Source organism: Petaurus breviceps, unplaced genomic scaffold, assembly GCF_028583685.1.
Source record: "Petaurus breviceps papuanus isolate PSGF00001 unplaced genomic scaffold, PetGlider_PUasm1.0 81, whole genome shotgun sequence".
Lineage (NCBI taxonomy): Eukaryota > Metazoa > Chordata > Mammalia > Diprotodontia > Petauridae > Petaurus > Petaurus breviceps.
Window position 1 is genome coordinate 5791671 of NW_027186546.1, and position 13431 is coordinate 5805101.

General features: G+C 34.9%; 1 protein-coding gene across 4 annotated transcripts in view; it reads right to left on the reverse strand.

Moving 5' to 3' along the window:
- LOC138176119 (inositol 1,4,5-trisphosphate-gated calcium channel ITPR2) overlaps positions 1 to 13431 on the reverse strand; it is a 529530-nt gene that overhangs the window by 288723 nt on the left and 227376 nt on the right. For all 4 annotated transcript variants that reach the window (XM_069106877.1, XM_069106875.1, XM_069106876.1 and 1 more), the window contains exons 22-26: positions 11588 to 11781; positions 8393 to 8519; positions 6526 to 6583; positions 5291 to 5456; positions 4062 to 4235 (exon numbers count right to left, since the gene is read on the reverse strand). In XM_069106877.1, coding sequence (XP_068962978.1) covers positions 4062 to 4235; positions 5291 to 5456; positions 6526 to 6583; positions 8393 to 8519; positions 11588 to 11781 — 719 coding nt within the window. The remainder of the gene's footprint in view (positions 1 to 4061; positions 4236 to 5290; positions 5457 to 6525; positions 6584 to 8392; positions 8520 to 11587; positions 11782 to 13431) is intronic.

A 13431-nucleotide genomic window follows, 5' to 3' on the forward strand; every position in this document is an offset into this window, starting at 1 on the left:
TAGTTCCTTCTACTCTGCTAGTCTCCTTACTTGCAAAACGGAGATAAATATCTTACTGGAGTTGATGTTGTGAGGATCAAAAGAGTTACTATATATAAAGCCCTTAACAAAGCTTTTTTTAAAAGTGATAGACAAATGTGCTATAATATTCGAATTCTAAATATGAAAAATTCTTAAATGACTAAAAAAGCCAGTAAACCGAAACTGTAATAAATTATTTACTTCTCCTACATATAGCTTGTTCTGTATATATTTGCTTACATGTCTCCTCCATTAGACTGTTAAGTTCCTTGAGAGCATTACCACTTTTTGTATCTCCAGCACTTAGCACAGTGCCTGGTACATAGTGGGCACCTAATGGTTATTGACTGATTGATTAGTGTCCAGAGCTCTGGCTCCTACTAGTGTGCAGGAGAGTGACAGGCAAATGAAAAAAACAGAATAAAGAAAACAACCTACAAGATTTAGCAGCAGTTGTGAGGCTCAGGGTTCCCCAAACACACACTCCGGTTTTTCTTAGAAAACATCAACTCTTACTCATGTTATGTGCCACTGAGCTTTCCTAATAAGAGCTTATTTATAATGGCAAGGTAATGAAGTATACACACACACACACACACACACACACACACACACACACACACACACACACACACACACACACACACACACACACACCAAGGAATCATTATCTTAAATTCACCTCAATAAAATGTAATTGAGAAAACAATAAAGAAAACTATTCACAGATAGGTTTTGAAATCAGAGAAACCCTGTCTCTGTAGCACTTTACCACAACAAAATATATTAAGTGTGTTGCTGTTAAGAATTGGTTAAGCTTTAAAATAGCTTCATATGCCATATGAGAGCTTGGATAATCATTCTATTGAGAAGGTATTCCTCAAAGGCATTTTTTGTATTTTCCTTATTAGTAATAAGAAATTTATATGAAAACAAGATCACATTAGCCCTTAGGTGAATATCTGTTCCTAATGCACATCCATCATTTGAAATTGCAATTTTCTTTAGATTCTCATAACAACAATTTTTGGTGAAGAAACAATAGCTGTGACAGTCAAATTCGAATACAAAAAATTCCTTACTTTCCTTCAGAAATGATGATAATGATGATGATTGCTTGCATTTATATATTGCTTTAAGGTTTGCAAATCCCTTGATAAATATTATCTCATTTTATTCTCACAACAACCCTGGGGGATAGGTAGTATTATTAACCCTATTTTATAGATGTGAAAACTGAGGCAAACATGTTAAGTGACTTGCCTAGTCACATAGCCAGTAAATGACTTGTGGGAAGGAAAAAATAGCTGAAAGCACAAGGGAAAATATCATAAAAAAAATAAACGATAAATTACCTCTAAATTGGAATTTTTAAAAAGTTTATTTTTGATTTGTCAAGTAGGAAGTTAAATTTGGAATATTTATCTATTTATGTATTCTGAAATACTTCTTAAGAAGTAATAAAATGTTTACATTATTATTATATGTCTACAATGAAGATTCAAAAGTAACACCCAATTACTCTGGTAATCAATAGGAAGAAACTTAGATATATATTATTGATTGAATATTTAAAATATAATATAAGGTCTCCAATCATTAGAATGAAGTAATGTGTGAATTTTAAGTACATTAATTATATACCACACTTTGTTTTTATAGTTACACATTGTTCAATTCTTACACCAGGACTTAGGCATGAAACTGCTCCCAGGCAAACTCAACTGGGTCCTAGAACTCCTGGGTTATTAGCCTTCCATACACCATAATCTCTTTCATTTCCTTTAATCAACAATTACTTAGGTGATGAGGCAATAAAGAAAAGAGCCATTAAGGCAAAAAGTGAGATTCAAAATCTGTCTGGTCTATTTTAAAGGATTCAAACTTGGTTATTGCTCAACCCTATCTCCCTCTCCAAGAACTTCCAAGAACACTAGTCTAAGGATTGTGTACAATGTCAAGGAGACAGAAAGAGGAAATAGATTAGTTAAGCAGAATCTCAAAATGTCTACCCTGGAGGGAGCTCAAATATCATGTAGCCTAAGGCATACAGGCCCGTATATATCATTTAAAACATTCTCAAGAAGTAGTCATCCAGCCTCCTTTTGAAGATCTTCAGTGAAGGGAAATCCACAATCTGCCAAGATAGCCCATTCAGCTTTTGTACACCTCTAATTGTTTAAATTGAATCTGCCCCTCTATCACGTCCACTCAATGTAGAGTATTGATTAAGGAAGTTTATGAATTTGGCATATGCAAATATTTTTACATTCTACTGCAGTATTTCACAAACTAACTTGGTAACAAAATACTTCTGAGCTTGAGACATATTTACTGAATCCATAAATGCTGGTGCAAGGGTGTGGAAACATGTCATAACAAGACTTGGCAACAGACAGGATATGGGAGGTAAGAAAGAGTGAGGAGTCAAGAATGACCCCTGGATTTCAAGCCTTGGTGACCAAGAGGATGATAGTACCCTCCACAAAAATACAGAAACTAAGGCTTGCTGTAAGCAGCAAACAAGTAGTCAGAGAGATTGAAGATAAGTGAGTTAGCAGGAAAGATAGAGGGACTATTCTGCTAAAGAGAACAGAATAGAATGGGATTATTTGTGCACATACAGGGGGTTCTGCCTGAGCAAGAAGAGCTACCTCTTTATGTAAGACAAGAGTGAAGGAGGAGATCCTGGGAGAAGCCATTTGAGTGATCTGAGATGAGGAGGAAAAAATAACTTAGGAGATTCAGCAAAAAGCCTCAATTTTTTTTCAGTGAAATATGATACAAGGTCCTCTACTGAGGCAATGAGGGAAGGGGTACCAGGGAAGGGTTGAGGGGAGAGACAGAAAGACAGACAGACACACACACACACACACACACACACACAAGTTCTTGAAAGTTCTCTTTTGATTTTTGTAATGTGAGCAGGTATGAAGGAATAGACTGCATTTCCTATCTAATTGGAAGGCTTGTGAGATTGCCCACTGAAATTCCTAGGACTTAGGGGTGGCTAGGTGGCACAGTGAATACAGCACCAGCCCTGGCATCAAGAGGACTTGAGTTCAAATGTGATTTCAGACTCTTAACACAAAAACTAGCCGTGTGACTTTGGGCAAGTCACTTAACCCCAATTGCCCTTCAAAAAAAAAAAGAAAGAAATTCCTAGAACTACAGCCTATCCTTAAGTCCCAGACATGATGTCTGATTAAGTGAATAATTTGTCATAGGAATAAAATGAAAACTTTGAAAATGGAAAAAGGAAAAGAAGAATATAATAAGTCATGCATGGGAACCTCAAAATAGCACCTTCCAGAAGTCTAGACCATCTTGTAGTATTTTTGAGATTTATAAAGCAATGAAAGAAGCTCATAAGTTACTAAGGGCTTAAAGTTGATTTGAAGCAGCCTGATGGGGAATTGGGTCTTCTGAGTAGGGATTCCTTATTTGCCTGAGAGAATTCAGCTTTCTTACTATCTATAAAAACCAAATAGAAGAAAGCAAAGAAAAACACTTCCTACTATGACTGGAAAAAGTCAAATAGCAAACATGAATTTCCTCAATCTTTAGCCTGGGTATATGTCAGGGTCTTTGCAATGCCCTCTTCATCATAGAATGTGGGTTTTATGGAGATTTATTTCTCTACCACTACTCCTCAGGAGATGTGAACCTGATCCCCACAGAGATATCTGATATTATTTCATTATTTCTTTGACAATTGAGTTAATCCCAATTAAATGCTTTATTTTTGAATTGTATTCCTTGTACTGATGTACCAAAAAGGAGCTATGATTAAGCTCAGATGATCTCAGAAGTTCTACTGTATCTAGGATAAAGGCTCAAGCCAATTAAAGTACATATTTTATCCAAATTACATCTGCAATGGCATTTGTGGGAATCCCAGAGTGAGTAAAAAATAGGGTGCATTTTAGACAGTTAATATTGAGGTAATGCTTTCCAAAGTATCACGAAACTTTTTCACCAAAATTATACAACTCGCTCTAAAATAAACACTATCAATGAAATAAAATTTTAAAACAAACCTCATTTGGCTCTTCTCCCCCTTTTACTTGATTTTCACCCATTTCGCCATTTTCATACGTGCTACTCTTCTCAACCCACAGCTCAGATTTTTCTACAGTCAGTCGTAGTTGATCTAGGTCAGTTTTGATTTGTTTGTAGTTGTCTACATCTTGGTTAGATACCAATAATTGTACCTAAAAATATAATAATTTTATCTGTTCACTTGTTTATGTATTTTTCCCCAATAAGTTCCTTTAGAGTAAGGGCTGTCTTTCTTTTTCCATGTGTGGTCCCAGTACTTAGCGAAGTGCTTTGCACATGCCAATGTTTAATAAATGCTTTCTATTTACTCATTCATTCACTGTTTGGGAATATCTGGGAACTTAACAAAGTTTCCAGACTTCTTTATTTCTTTCTGTGTAATATTGCCAAATGCATTTGCCAGCATCTTTGAGCATATCTATAACCAAAAGTATTGGCTACTTAAACTTATCTGACCAACGTATTCCTTAAGAAAAACCTCCATGTGGCATTTGCAAAGTTTTTTTTTGATAGAATATTCTTCAATACTCAAATATGAATATTCTTTCATAGGTCCTGTTTTCTGGACTGAAACCTCTGATTTTATTGGCATAGAGAATTCCCTAATCCGCATCCCCACTGATGCAGATCAAACCCTGCTCTTAAATGTATTTCTTTAGTAGCAAGGGTTAAATGATTTGCCCAGAGTGATACAGAAGGAATATGTCAGAGGTGAGATTTGAACTAGATCTTCTTGTCACCGAGTCTGGATCCACCATGCAACACTATATTATTAGAAGAAAACATTCCTGCAAACTCTTAGAGCTATATTAAATACCTCTAATTTGAATTTAAGTCATCAATTAAAATTAATTTGTGAAACATGTTTATTTGGGATATGCCACATCTTGAAGTTAAACAAAACTCCATCATTTGTCCTTAAAGGGCAGAACCCCAGGAAAGGCAAATAAGTCCTTACTAATACATCAAACAGTATGATATAATGGCTAGGACAGTGGACCTGCAGTCAGGAAAACATAGGTTAAAATTGTGTCTTAGGCACTTATTTCTGTGACATTGGGCAAGTCATTTATAACCTCCTTATGTCTCAGTTTCCTCATCTGTAAAATGAAGAAGTTGGCCTCAAAGGCCCCTATGGTCTCTTCTAGCATAAGTAACATGTGTAGAGCTTCCCCTAATGGATTCAATGGTGTTTAGTTAATCTTACCTGTTTAAAAGCCTGTAAAACTTCTGCTCTTTGACTGAAGTGCTTAAATAGCAACTGCAGGGCTCCTGATAGCAAAGGAGGGTAATCATGCATGATAAGATGAATAAGAACTCGTAAAAATGTCCTTCCTCCTTCATCATCAAGTTGTACTGGATTTTTTTCTTTTCTACAAAGTCATACATAATTCTTAATTTACATAATACTATTTCTAAGGAGTTTAAACCTCTTCAAATATGTTTCCTCATTTGACACCACTATTTCTTATCTCAACTAAGGTTAAGAAAATGAACAAACATTTATCATCCCCCATTTCACAGATAAAAAACTAAGACGTGAAGAAGAGCTTTGTTTCTTGGCACAAGTTAACACTGATAGAGGTATGTATGGTAGGAACTAATATTCTAATACTAAGATGACACCAACTTTCAATGAATTAGGAAATTCTTTAATGCGAAAACACCAATGCAGTCCCAAGCTATAACATAAAAACAAACAGAATCAATTGTTTATCTGAAACCAAATCCTAACACTGGAAATGTAGGACCCCCCCCCCCAAATGATCTTTTCTCTTTAATAGCCAGGTGTTTTCTGTAGAAAATTTAGGACAATGTAACTAAAAAGGGGCTTATGTCAAAATCTATAGGAAAACATGTATCAGAAATACATTAATCCAATACAAAAACATACTTTTTTTTTTTACCACTATTGGAATTTTAGTTCTAAAAAAATGAACTAAAAATAGAAGAGTAAGTTTGAGGCACTATACTTCTGGAATCAAATGTATGTAATTCAAATGACAGAAAACAGATTTATCTATCACATATCAAAACAGAGATAAGAATACAAGAAACTATTTCTTAAATTCAAATTTTAAAGATACAGGAAAATAAAATTTTCTGAGTAGGGTAAATTTTGTAACAAGGGAACTTAAGGGTAATTTTTTATATTGTAGCTGTTGAGAAAATGTAGGTAAAACATTTAGGGAAATATGCAATATATCTATCTCATCTAATTCTTTTTTCACCTGACCAAAAAAAAAAAAGCAATTGTATTTATATGAAAGTTGTAGCATCTTTTCTAAATGAAATTGTATTGTGTGGATATAACAAATGGTCTAGAAGGAAGGAAGGAAATAGATGAAAATAAACAGACCAGTAGTAAGTATCATTATCAATCTAAATAAAAAGATCTCTTCACTACTAACTTGTAAAGAAAAAAATAAGTGGTAACTTTACCTCCCAGCAAACATAGTCTCTGCCTGCGCTGCAATTTCATCTATATCAGGAACAATAGCTGCAAAAATAAAGGGTAGAAAATTTATTCTAATCAAGAGTCAGAATTTGTTTTTAATATTGCTAAACTATCTATTAATATTTCCTATTTTGGGGCGGCCAGGTAGCACAGTGAGTAAGAGCACCGGCTCCAGTGTCAGGACGACCTGGAGATCGAATCCTGGGCTCAGACACTTAGCACCCACCCAGAAACACCTGGCCATGTAACCTTGAGCAAGTTACTTAATCCCGGTTGCTTAAAAAATATATATATTTCCTATTTTTAAAATTTTCCTATGCCACCAAAATTATTAAACCATATGTAAAGATGGAATACAACACAATTATTTTAAACACAAGATGACAAAATTTAAAAACTGAATTTTAATTTTTACTAATTTGTTTATTAAAAATAGCTATTGGAAATTACTGCTATGTGTCAGCTGCTAGTGTGACCAAAATATTGCAAATGTGCAAAAAGATGAAATTCTTATTCTTTTTTTTAAAGCACAATAATTATTTTATGTTCTACCTACAAACAATAGGTTCTCATGACAAAACTTAATTTTTACAATCTACTCATCCATTATTTTTTTTTCAATATAAACCAATCACAAGAAACATCTCTACTGGGGTGGCTAGGTGGCACAATGAGTAAAGCACTGGCCCCAGAGTCAGGAGGACCCAAGTTCGGTTCCAGCCTCAGACACTTAACACTCACACAAAAAAACTAGCCATGTAACCTTGGGCAAGTTACTTAACCCCAACTGCCCTCCAAAAAGGCACCCCATATAGGTTAAAAAAAATTATGATAATGGGATTAGACTTTATATACATTTTCCTTAACATCAGGCTATGAATTCCTCATCTTCAAAAAGAATAAGAGGGAAAATAAGGAGAACAAAACAAATAATATACTCCATAGAAATTAATACTATTTTAACAAAAGAAACAGACAAGTCAACTTTCATAGAGTTAAGAAAACAAAAAAAGAATATAGATGTTGCTAAACCTTTCTACAGAAGCTCAGAGTCTGGGATCCAAGAAGAGCAATATCAATGTTATTGCAACTGTCTGTTTCTGGTGTTGCCATGTTATTCTTTGAAATTTTGTTTCTTTACACTTCAATACTTTGAGAAAATATAAGAACAAATTCCATGGCAAATATGCCCTGACAAAAAAATTATTTTTAGCTTAAGCAAACTTAGCACAAGCTCTAATGGCATTTGCTTTAATATTTATTCCAGTCACTGGTTTTGCTCTCACTTCTTTTTATTGGCTGTCCAAACTTCATTCTACTCCTTTCCTTCTTCTCCTCTGAATTATTGACTTTACTTTGGGAGAGACCAAGGTTCAAGATGTGACTGTGGTTAAAAGATAGAAGCTGAGTACACATAAATGCTACAAACTTCAGTCCCTGGATAGGGACATATTAAATTATCAATTCTTCAATTTAATTGTTACCAGTTATCTATAACTTCCATATGTTCAACAAGGAGAAGGCAGTTTTCTGATAGTTCTTTGTATTTACGTAGCTTTCTATATTTATAGAATAGTTTGCAATTTTATTTGTGGGTCCCTCTTTTTTTGTTCATTCTCACAACATCCTCAGGAGACAGATGGATATTCCTACACCTACCTTTTCAATGTGAAAACTGAGACATGAAGATACTAAATTATTTGCTCTAGTTCTCGAAACAAATAATCTTTTTTAAAGCTAAGATTCAATTTTACACACTCTTAGGGCTATTTGTTATTTTTAATAAATCAGAGACTTTAAGTACCTTCCTAAAAATTAAAGATTATGAAGAATCCTTACAAAAAACAATACCTGATGAAAGTGGTGTGTCAGGCGGAGAAGTAGAGTTTTCAGGATTTTCATTGTTGTCTCCAAATTCTTTCTTGTAGATAGACAGCATATATGAGATTCTATAGTCTAGTCTAACGCTCAGAATAAACTATAAGACACAGATTGAAAACAATATATAGTTTCCCATAAACTTTTTTATATCACTCATCACTTTATTTAATGATACACATGATTCAGTTCACTTCTGAAGCCTAACAACAATGTAAAGTATCAGAATGCTAAATAAATTAATTTGAGAGCTTACTTTTAAATATTAACAATCCAATCCAGTAAATGCTCATCATTAATATTAAGATTTTAAATACCCTTATTTCCACAAATACTATAAATAGCACATTGACTAGAGTCAAAAATTGAATGCATTTTCTGGGAAATAAGAATATTTGTATTGTATGACTTTCCAATTATCTTAGTAGTATCAAAGCACACCTGTCTGGTGAAACTTTCCAGATGAATATACTGAGTTATTCTGTTTGAAGTGGTACTGATATCATATTGTCACCAAATAACTGGTAGATTTCTCCTTGAGGAAGGATGATGGGAATCAAGTCCCTCATTGAGGCACAAAAAAGGCACGTCTTTCAATTATAACAAGTATGAAAGATCTATATGTACTCCCAAGTTTTCATGACAGATACATCTACAATTGAACCTGGGAGTCAGGACCTATGTTCATACCCTAATTGGAGCAGTGTCCAGGATAAGAACAAGATTTGATGAATGTAACTAGGATAATTTTTTTCATTTTTCTACTTTAGTGGTATGCAAAAGATCTACTTTTTAACTGACTCATTGACTTTAGACATCAATCAACAAATATTTATCAAGGATAATAGGATCAGGTGGCTAGGTGGCACAGTAAATAGAGCACCAGTCCTGGAGTCAGAAGGACCTGAGTTAAAATCTAGCCTCAGATACTGGACACACACACACACACACACACACACACACACACACACAAAACCAGCCATGTGACCTTGGGCAAGTCACTTAACCCCAATTGACCTCCAAAAAGCAAAAAAAAGGGGGGGGGGATAATAGGATCATCACTTTAGAGGTGGAAAAGGATCTTTAAGGACATTTGACAAATGAAGCAATTGAAGACTGGGAAAAAGAATTGGGGTGGCTAGATGGCACAGTGAGTAGAGCACCGGCCCTGGAGTTAGGAGGGCCTGGGTTCGGATTCCGCCTCAGACACTTGACACACACACAAAAACTAGCCGTGTGACCTCGGGCAAGTCACTTAACCCCAATTGCCCTCCCCTCTCCCCTCCAAAAAAGCAAAAACAAACAAAAAAAAGCAAATAAAAGATCTGTACAAGATGACACATTATGATAAAAGCAGGACTCAAACTCAGGACAAAAAACACAGATAAAAGCAACTTAAAGAGAAAAACACTGACATGGGTACAAGTGGAAAAATACACTGAGAAGCTATGGAGTGTAAGCATGCCCTTTAAAGGGACAAGCTGACCGAAGACAAAGTGGCTGCAAGGCATTGTTGTCCATTAGTTCACATATAAATCATTGCTTTCAAGGTTTAAAGGATATACAGCTGCTTCTGATACTTAATATTTGTATGAGCAAATCACTCAACCTCTCAGTTTCCTCATGTATAAAATGAGGGAGCTGGACTAGGTGCCAGCTCTATATCTATTATATGGTCTATAAATTAGGAATCAAAGAACTATTTGGAGACCATGAAGAAATTGTATGTTATCTATGCCCTATCTGAAAGAACTGTGAGTTTGAGGTTTCTCAGCCTCTGTTAGGGATGGAACACTACCACAAGATGTCCTGATTCGAGAAATTAATTAGTAGATATCAGTTAACCATCAATTAATGTGGCAGGCATTGTTCTGGTCTCTAAAAGAACTTACATTCTAATGAGGAATACATGAAATACATATAAAAATACAAACAGAGCCAGGGTCCTGATGCCACTCAAGCCCCAACCAACAGCAATTAGGCAAACTTAGCACAAGCTCTAATGGCATTTGCTTTAATATTTATTCCAGTCATTGGAAAAAAAGCAACTTCTCTAAAGATGTAATCTGGCAACTGTTTTTTCAGGTGCCACAGACATTGCCTTCTCAAAAGGCAACATCTACTGAAGACCCTGTAAAGAAAGTCTTTTACACCAAAGTTTATGGCACTGTCCAAGGGTTTAAGGTCAGAAACAAATGTGATTTTATCAGTGAAAATGACTGTTAAAGATGTATTACTATCCACTTTGCTGCTGCCCCCTAAAGGCCATGGAATCTTTCCATTTGACTTGCAGCAGAAACCTCCCGTATGTGATGTGTCTCCCTATTAGAATGTGAGCAGACACTGAAACCTTGAGAGCAGACACTGTCTCCACCCTTCTATTTGTATTCCCAGTGCTTTGAACATAGTAAGCTCTTAATCAATGCTTATTTATATAGCATAAATGTAAAACTGATAAATGCAAATATAGATAAAGTCGTTAAATACAACAGAGTTTGAGAAGGAGGGTACTAGCAATTGGAGTAATCAGGATAGGTTTCACCCACAACAGAGTATTTGAGCAGTGCCTTAAATAATGGGATTCTATAAAGCAGAAGTAATAAGGGAGTACAGACCACCCAGTGTAAAAGCACAAAGTTAGGAGACAGAGTTTCATGTATAAGAAAAAAACATAAAAGGTCAGTTGGCTATATTTTGCAGAATGCAGGCGGTGGAGTAATGTCCAATGAAGCCAGATGTGTTAGCTACCCTCCCAGTTTTGCATTATCTATGTCAATAAACAAAATCAAATGCTGTCAGACACAAATTATTATAGACCTGGAGTTGTCATGGGCTTTCCTTGCTATCAAATATCTGCTGAATTAAAAACAATAATAATAAATTGTGTTATATCTTAAAAAGAAACTTACATAATATTGAAAAGTTAATACCACTATCAGACCACATTCTCAACAAATAAAATAATGTAAACTATAGATGAGCATTATTTACATGAGCTTACTTGTAGCAGGTGGCAAGGTTAGGGCAAATGTGAGGAAGAAAGGTAATGAAAACAGTTCTTATAATCTCTACACAGTCTTTTACAATTAACAATGGTTTTCTTATTTTATATGATCATCAAACCAACCTGAGTTATGCATTTGCTATTGTTTTTATCAAATTCTTTACCTGTAGAATTTCAATTATTTTTAATTTTGTGTCCATAACAGTTATGTCCTCACTATCAGTAGTACTTGCTTGCTTGATTGGGTGGGTGCTAGGTTGTACATCAGGGACAGACATGGGAAAGATAGATCCCCTACTGAGGACCATTTGGGTCATCATCTCTCCAACACCATGGATAGTTCGCATAACATTATTGCCTAGAAGAAGAAAAGCATATAAGCAAGCACACATAATACACAAAGAAAGAGCTATAATATCCATCAGGTAAATATATATTTAAATGCATGACAAAGAGAATATTAAATGTCATTAATAATCAAATTTTTGTGCATATATACTATGTACATGTGTCATATGTACACAAACACAAATACATACAAATGTGCTTGCAAAAACTGATATTCCAATAACAACCAAAAGTCCAGATAAATATTTTATTAGCAAATGTTCATTTTTTTTCCAAGAAGCATAGAACAGAAATACTAAGAAGTAAAAATAGAACTACTTGGGGCAGCTAGGTAGTACAGTGAATAGAGAACCAGCCCTGGAATCAGAAGGACCTGAGTTCAAATCCAGCCTCAGATACCTAACACAAAAACTAGCTGTGTGACCTTGGGCAAGTCACTTAAACCCCAATTGCCCTTCCTTACCCCATACCAAAATATTAAAAGCAAAGAAATAGAAATACTAATAAATAGAATACTAAGGGTGTTATAAATAGCTCTGATGGCATTCAAATAAGGTCTTCATGAATAAAATAAATTTTACCCATAGTCCAAGATTAATGGAAAATTATGATTCCTAATCCTATCCTCAAACAAAGGTTCTATTTTGCTTTCTCTCTACAAAAACAAAAGTTATACTAATTATTGACTTACAATGACTTGGTTTTAAGAAAAATATCCTATTTGAATTGAAAACTACTATTCAAAACTCAGCAAAACGCAACTATGTTCAGAGTAATTACTGGAACAAATTAATATTCAATGAGGGCTCACTTCCCATCTATTTTTTTTCCTGTGTATGGTTCCACACTGCTACATTTGTTTGTAAAATGACAAAAATCCCACCATTGAGTGCCAACAATTCACTCAAATCCTACAATTCACATGTACTTCTCTAGAATTCGTGAGATAAGCAACTTTGATTCAAATAAATGATTAATTTCTGTTCTTTGTAGTAATCTTAAATTAAATAGGTCCTCAAGGAGCCCGGCTCAGTGCAAATATAAAGGATCCCTCTGCTTTGGTGAATTATTTTTTGCCTAAGTAAATCGGGGAATAAACCAAGAAGAAAATGGAAATACTGCAGGATGTAACAAAACACTTTTCGAAGCAAAAAAATTTGGAAATATCCAAAAGATGGAAAAGCAAAGAGAATGAAAATAATTTGCCAGAAGAATTAAGTGAATCTTGATGGTTTCTTCCAAGTTCTAATGATCATAGATTTCAAAACTAAAAACTTGGTGGCCACCATACTGAGAAAAGTTAATACTTTTTAAAACAAATACATTCTACTATATTTAGAGAAACAATGTATACACAGAAGAGCGGGGAACATTTCAAAGAATACATAAACAAGCTTGGGTGATATTCTGACAGCCCTGGGACAAAGATGCATCCCACAGGGCTAAACCAGAACCTAAGTTTGGGGAAGAGATCTAGCTAAAGGGGCTGGAGGCAATTCTAAAACCTTCAGTCAGAAAAATTCGCCCACAGAATGCCTCAATGTCAGTGAAATCTTTCCAACACCCCCCCCCACACACACACACACTCCCCTTGCTCGTTACACAGGAAGGAAAAAAGGAGAAGGTGGATGGGGAAGGGGCAATGGGGGGGGGTGTTAGA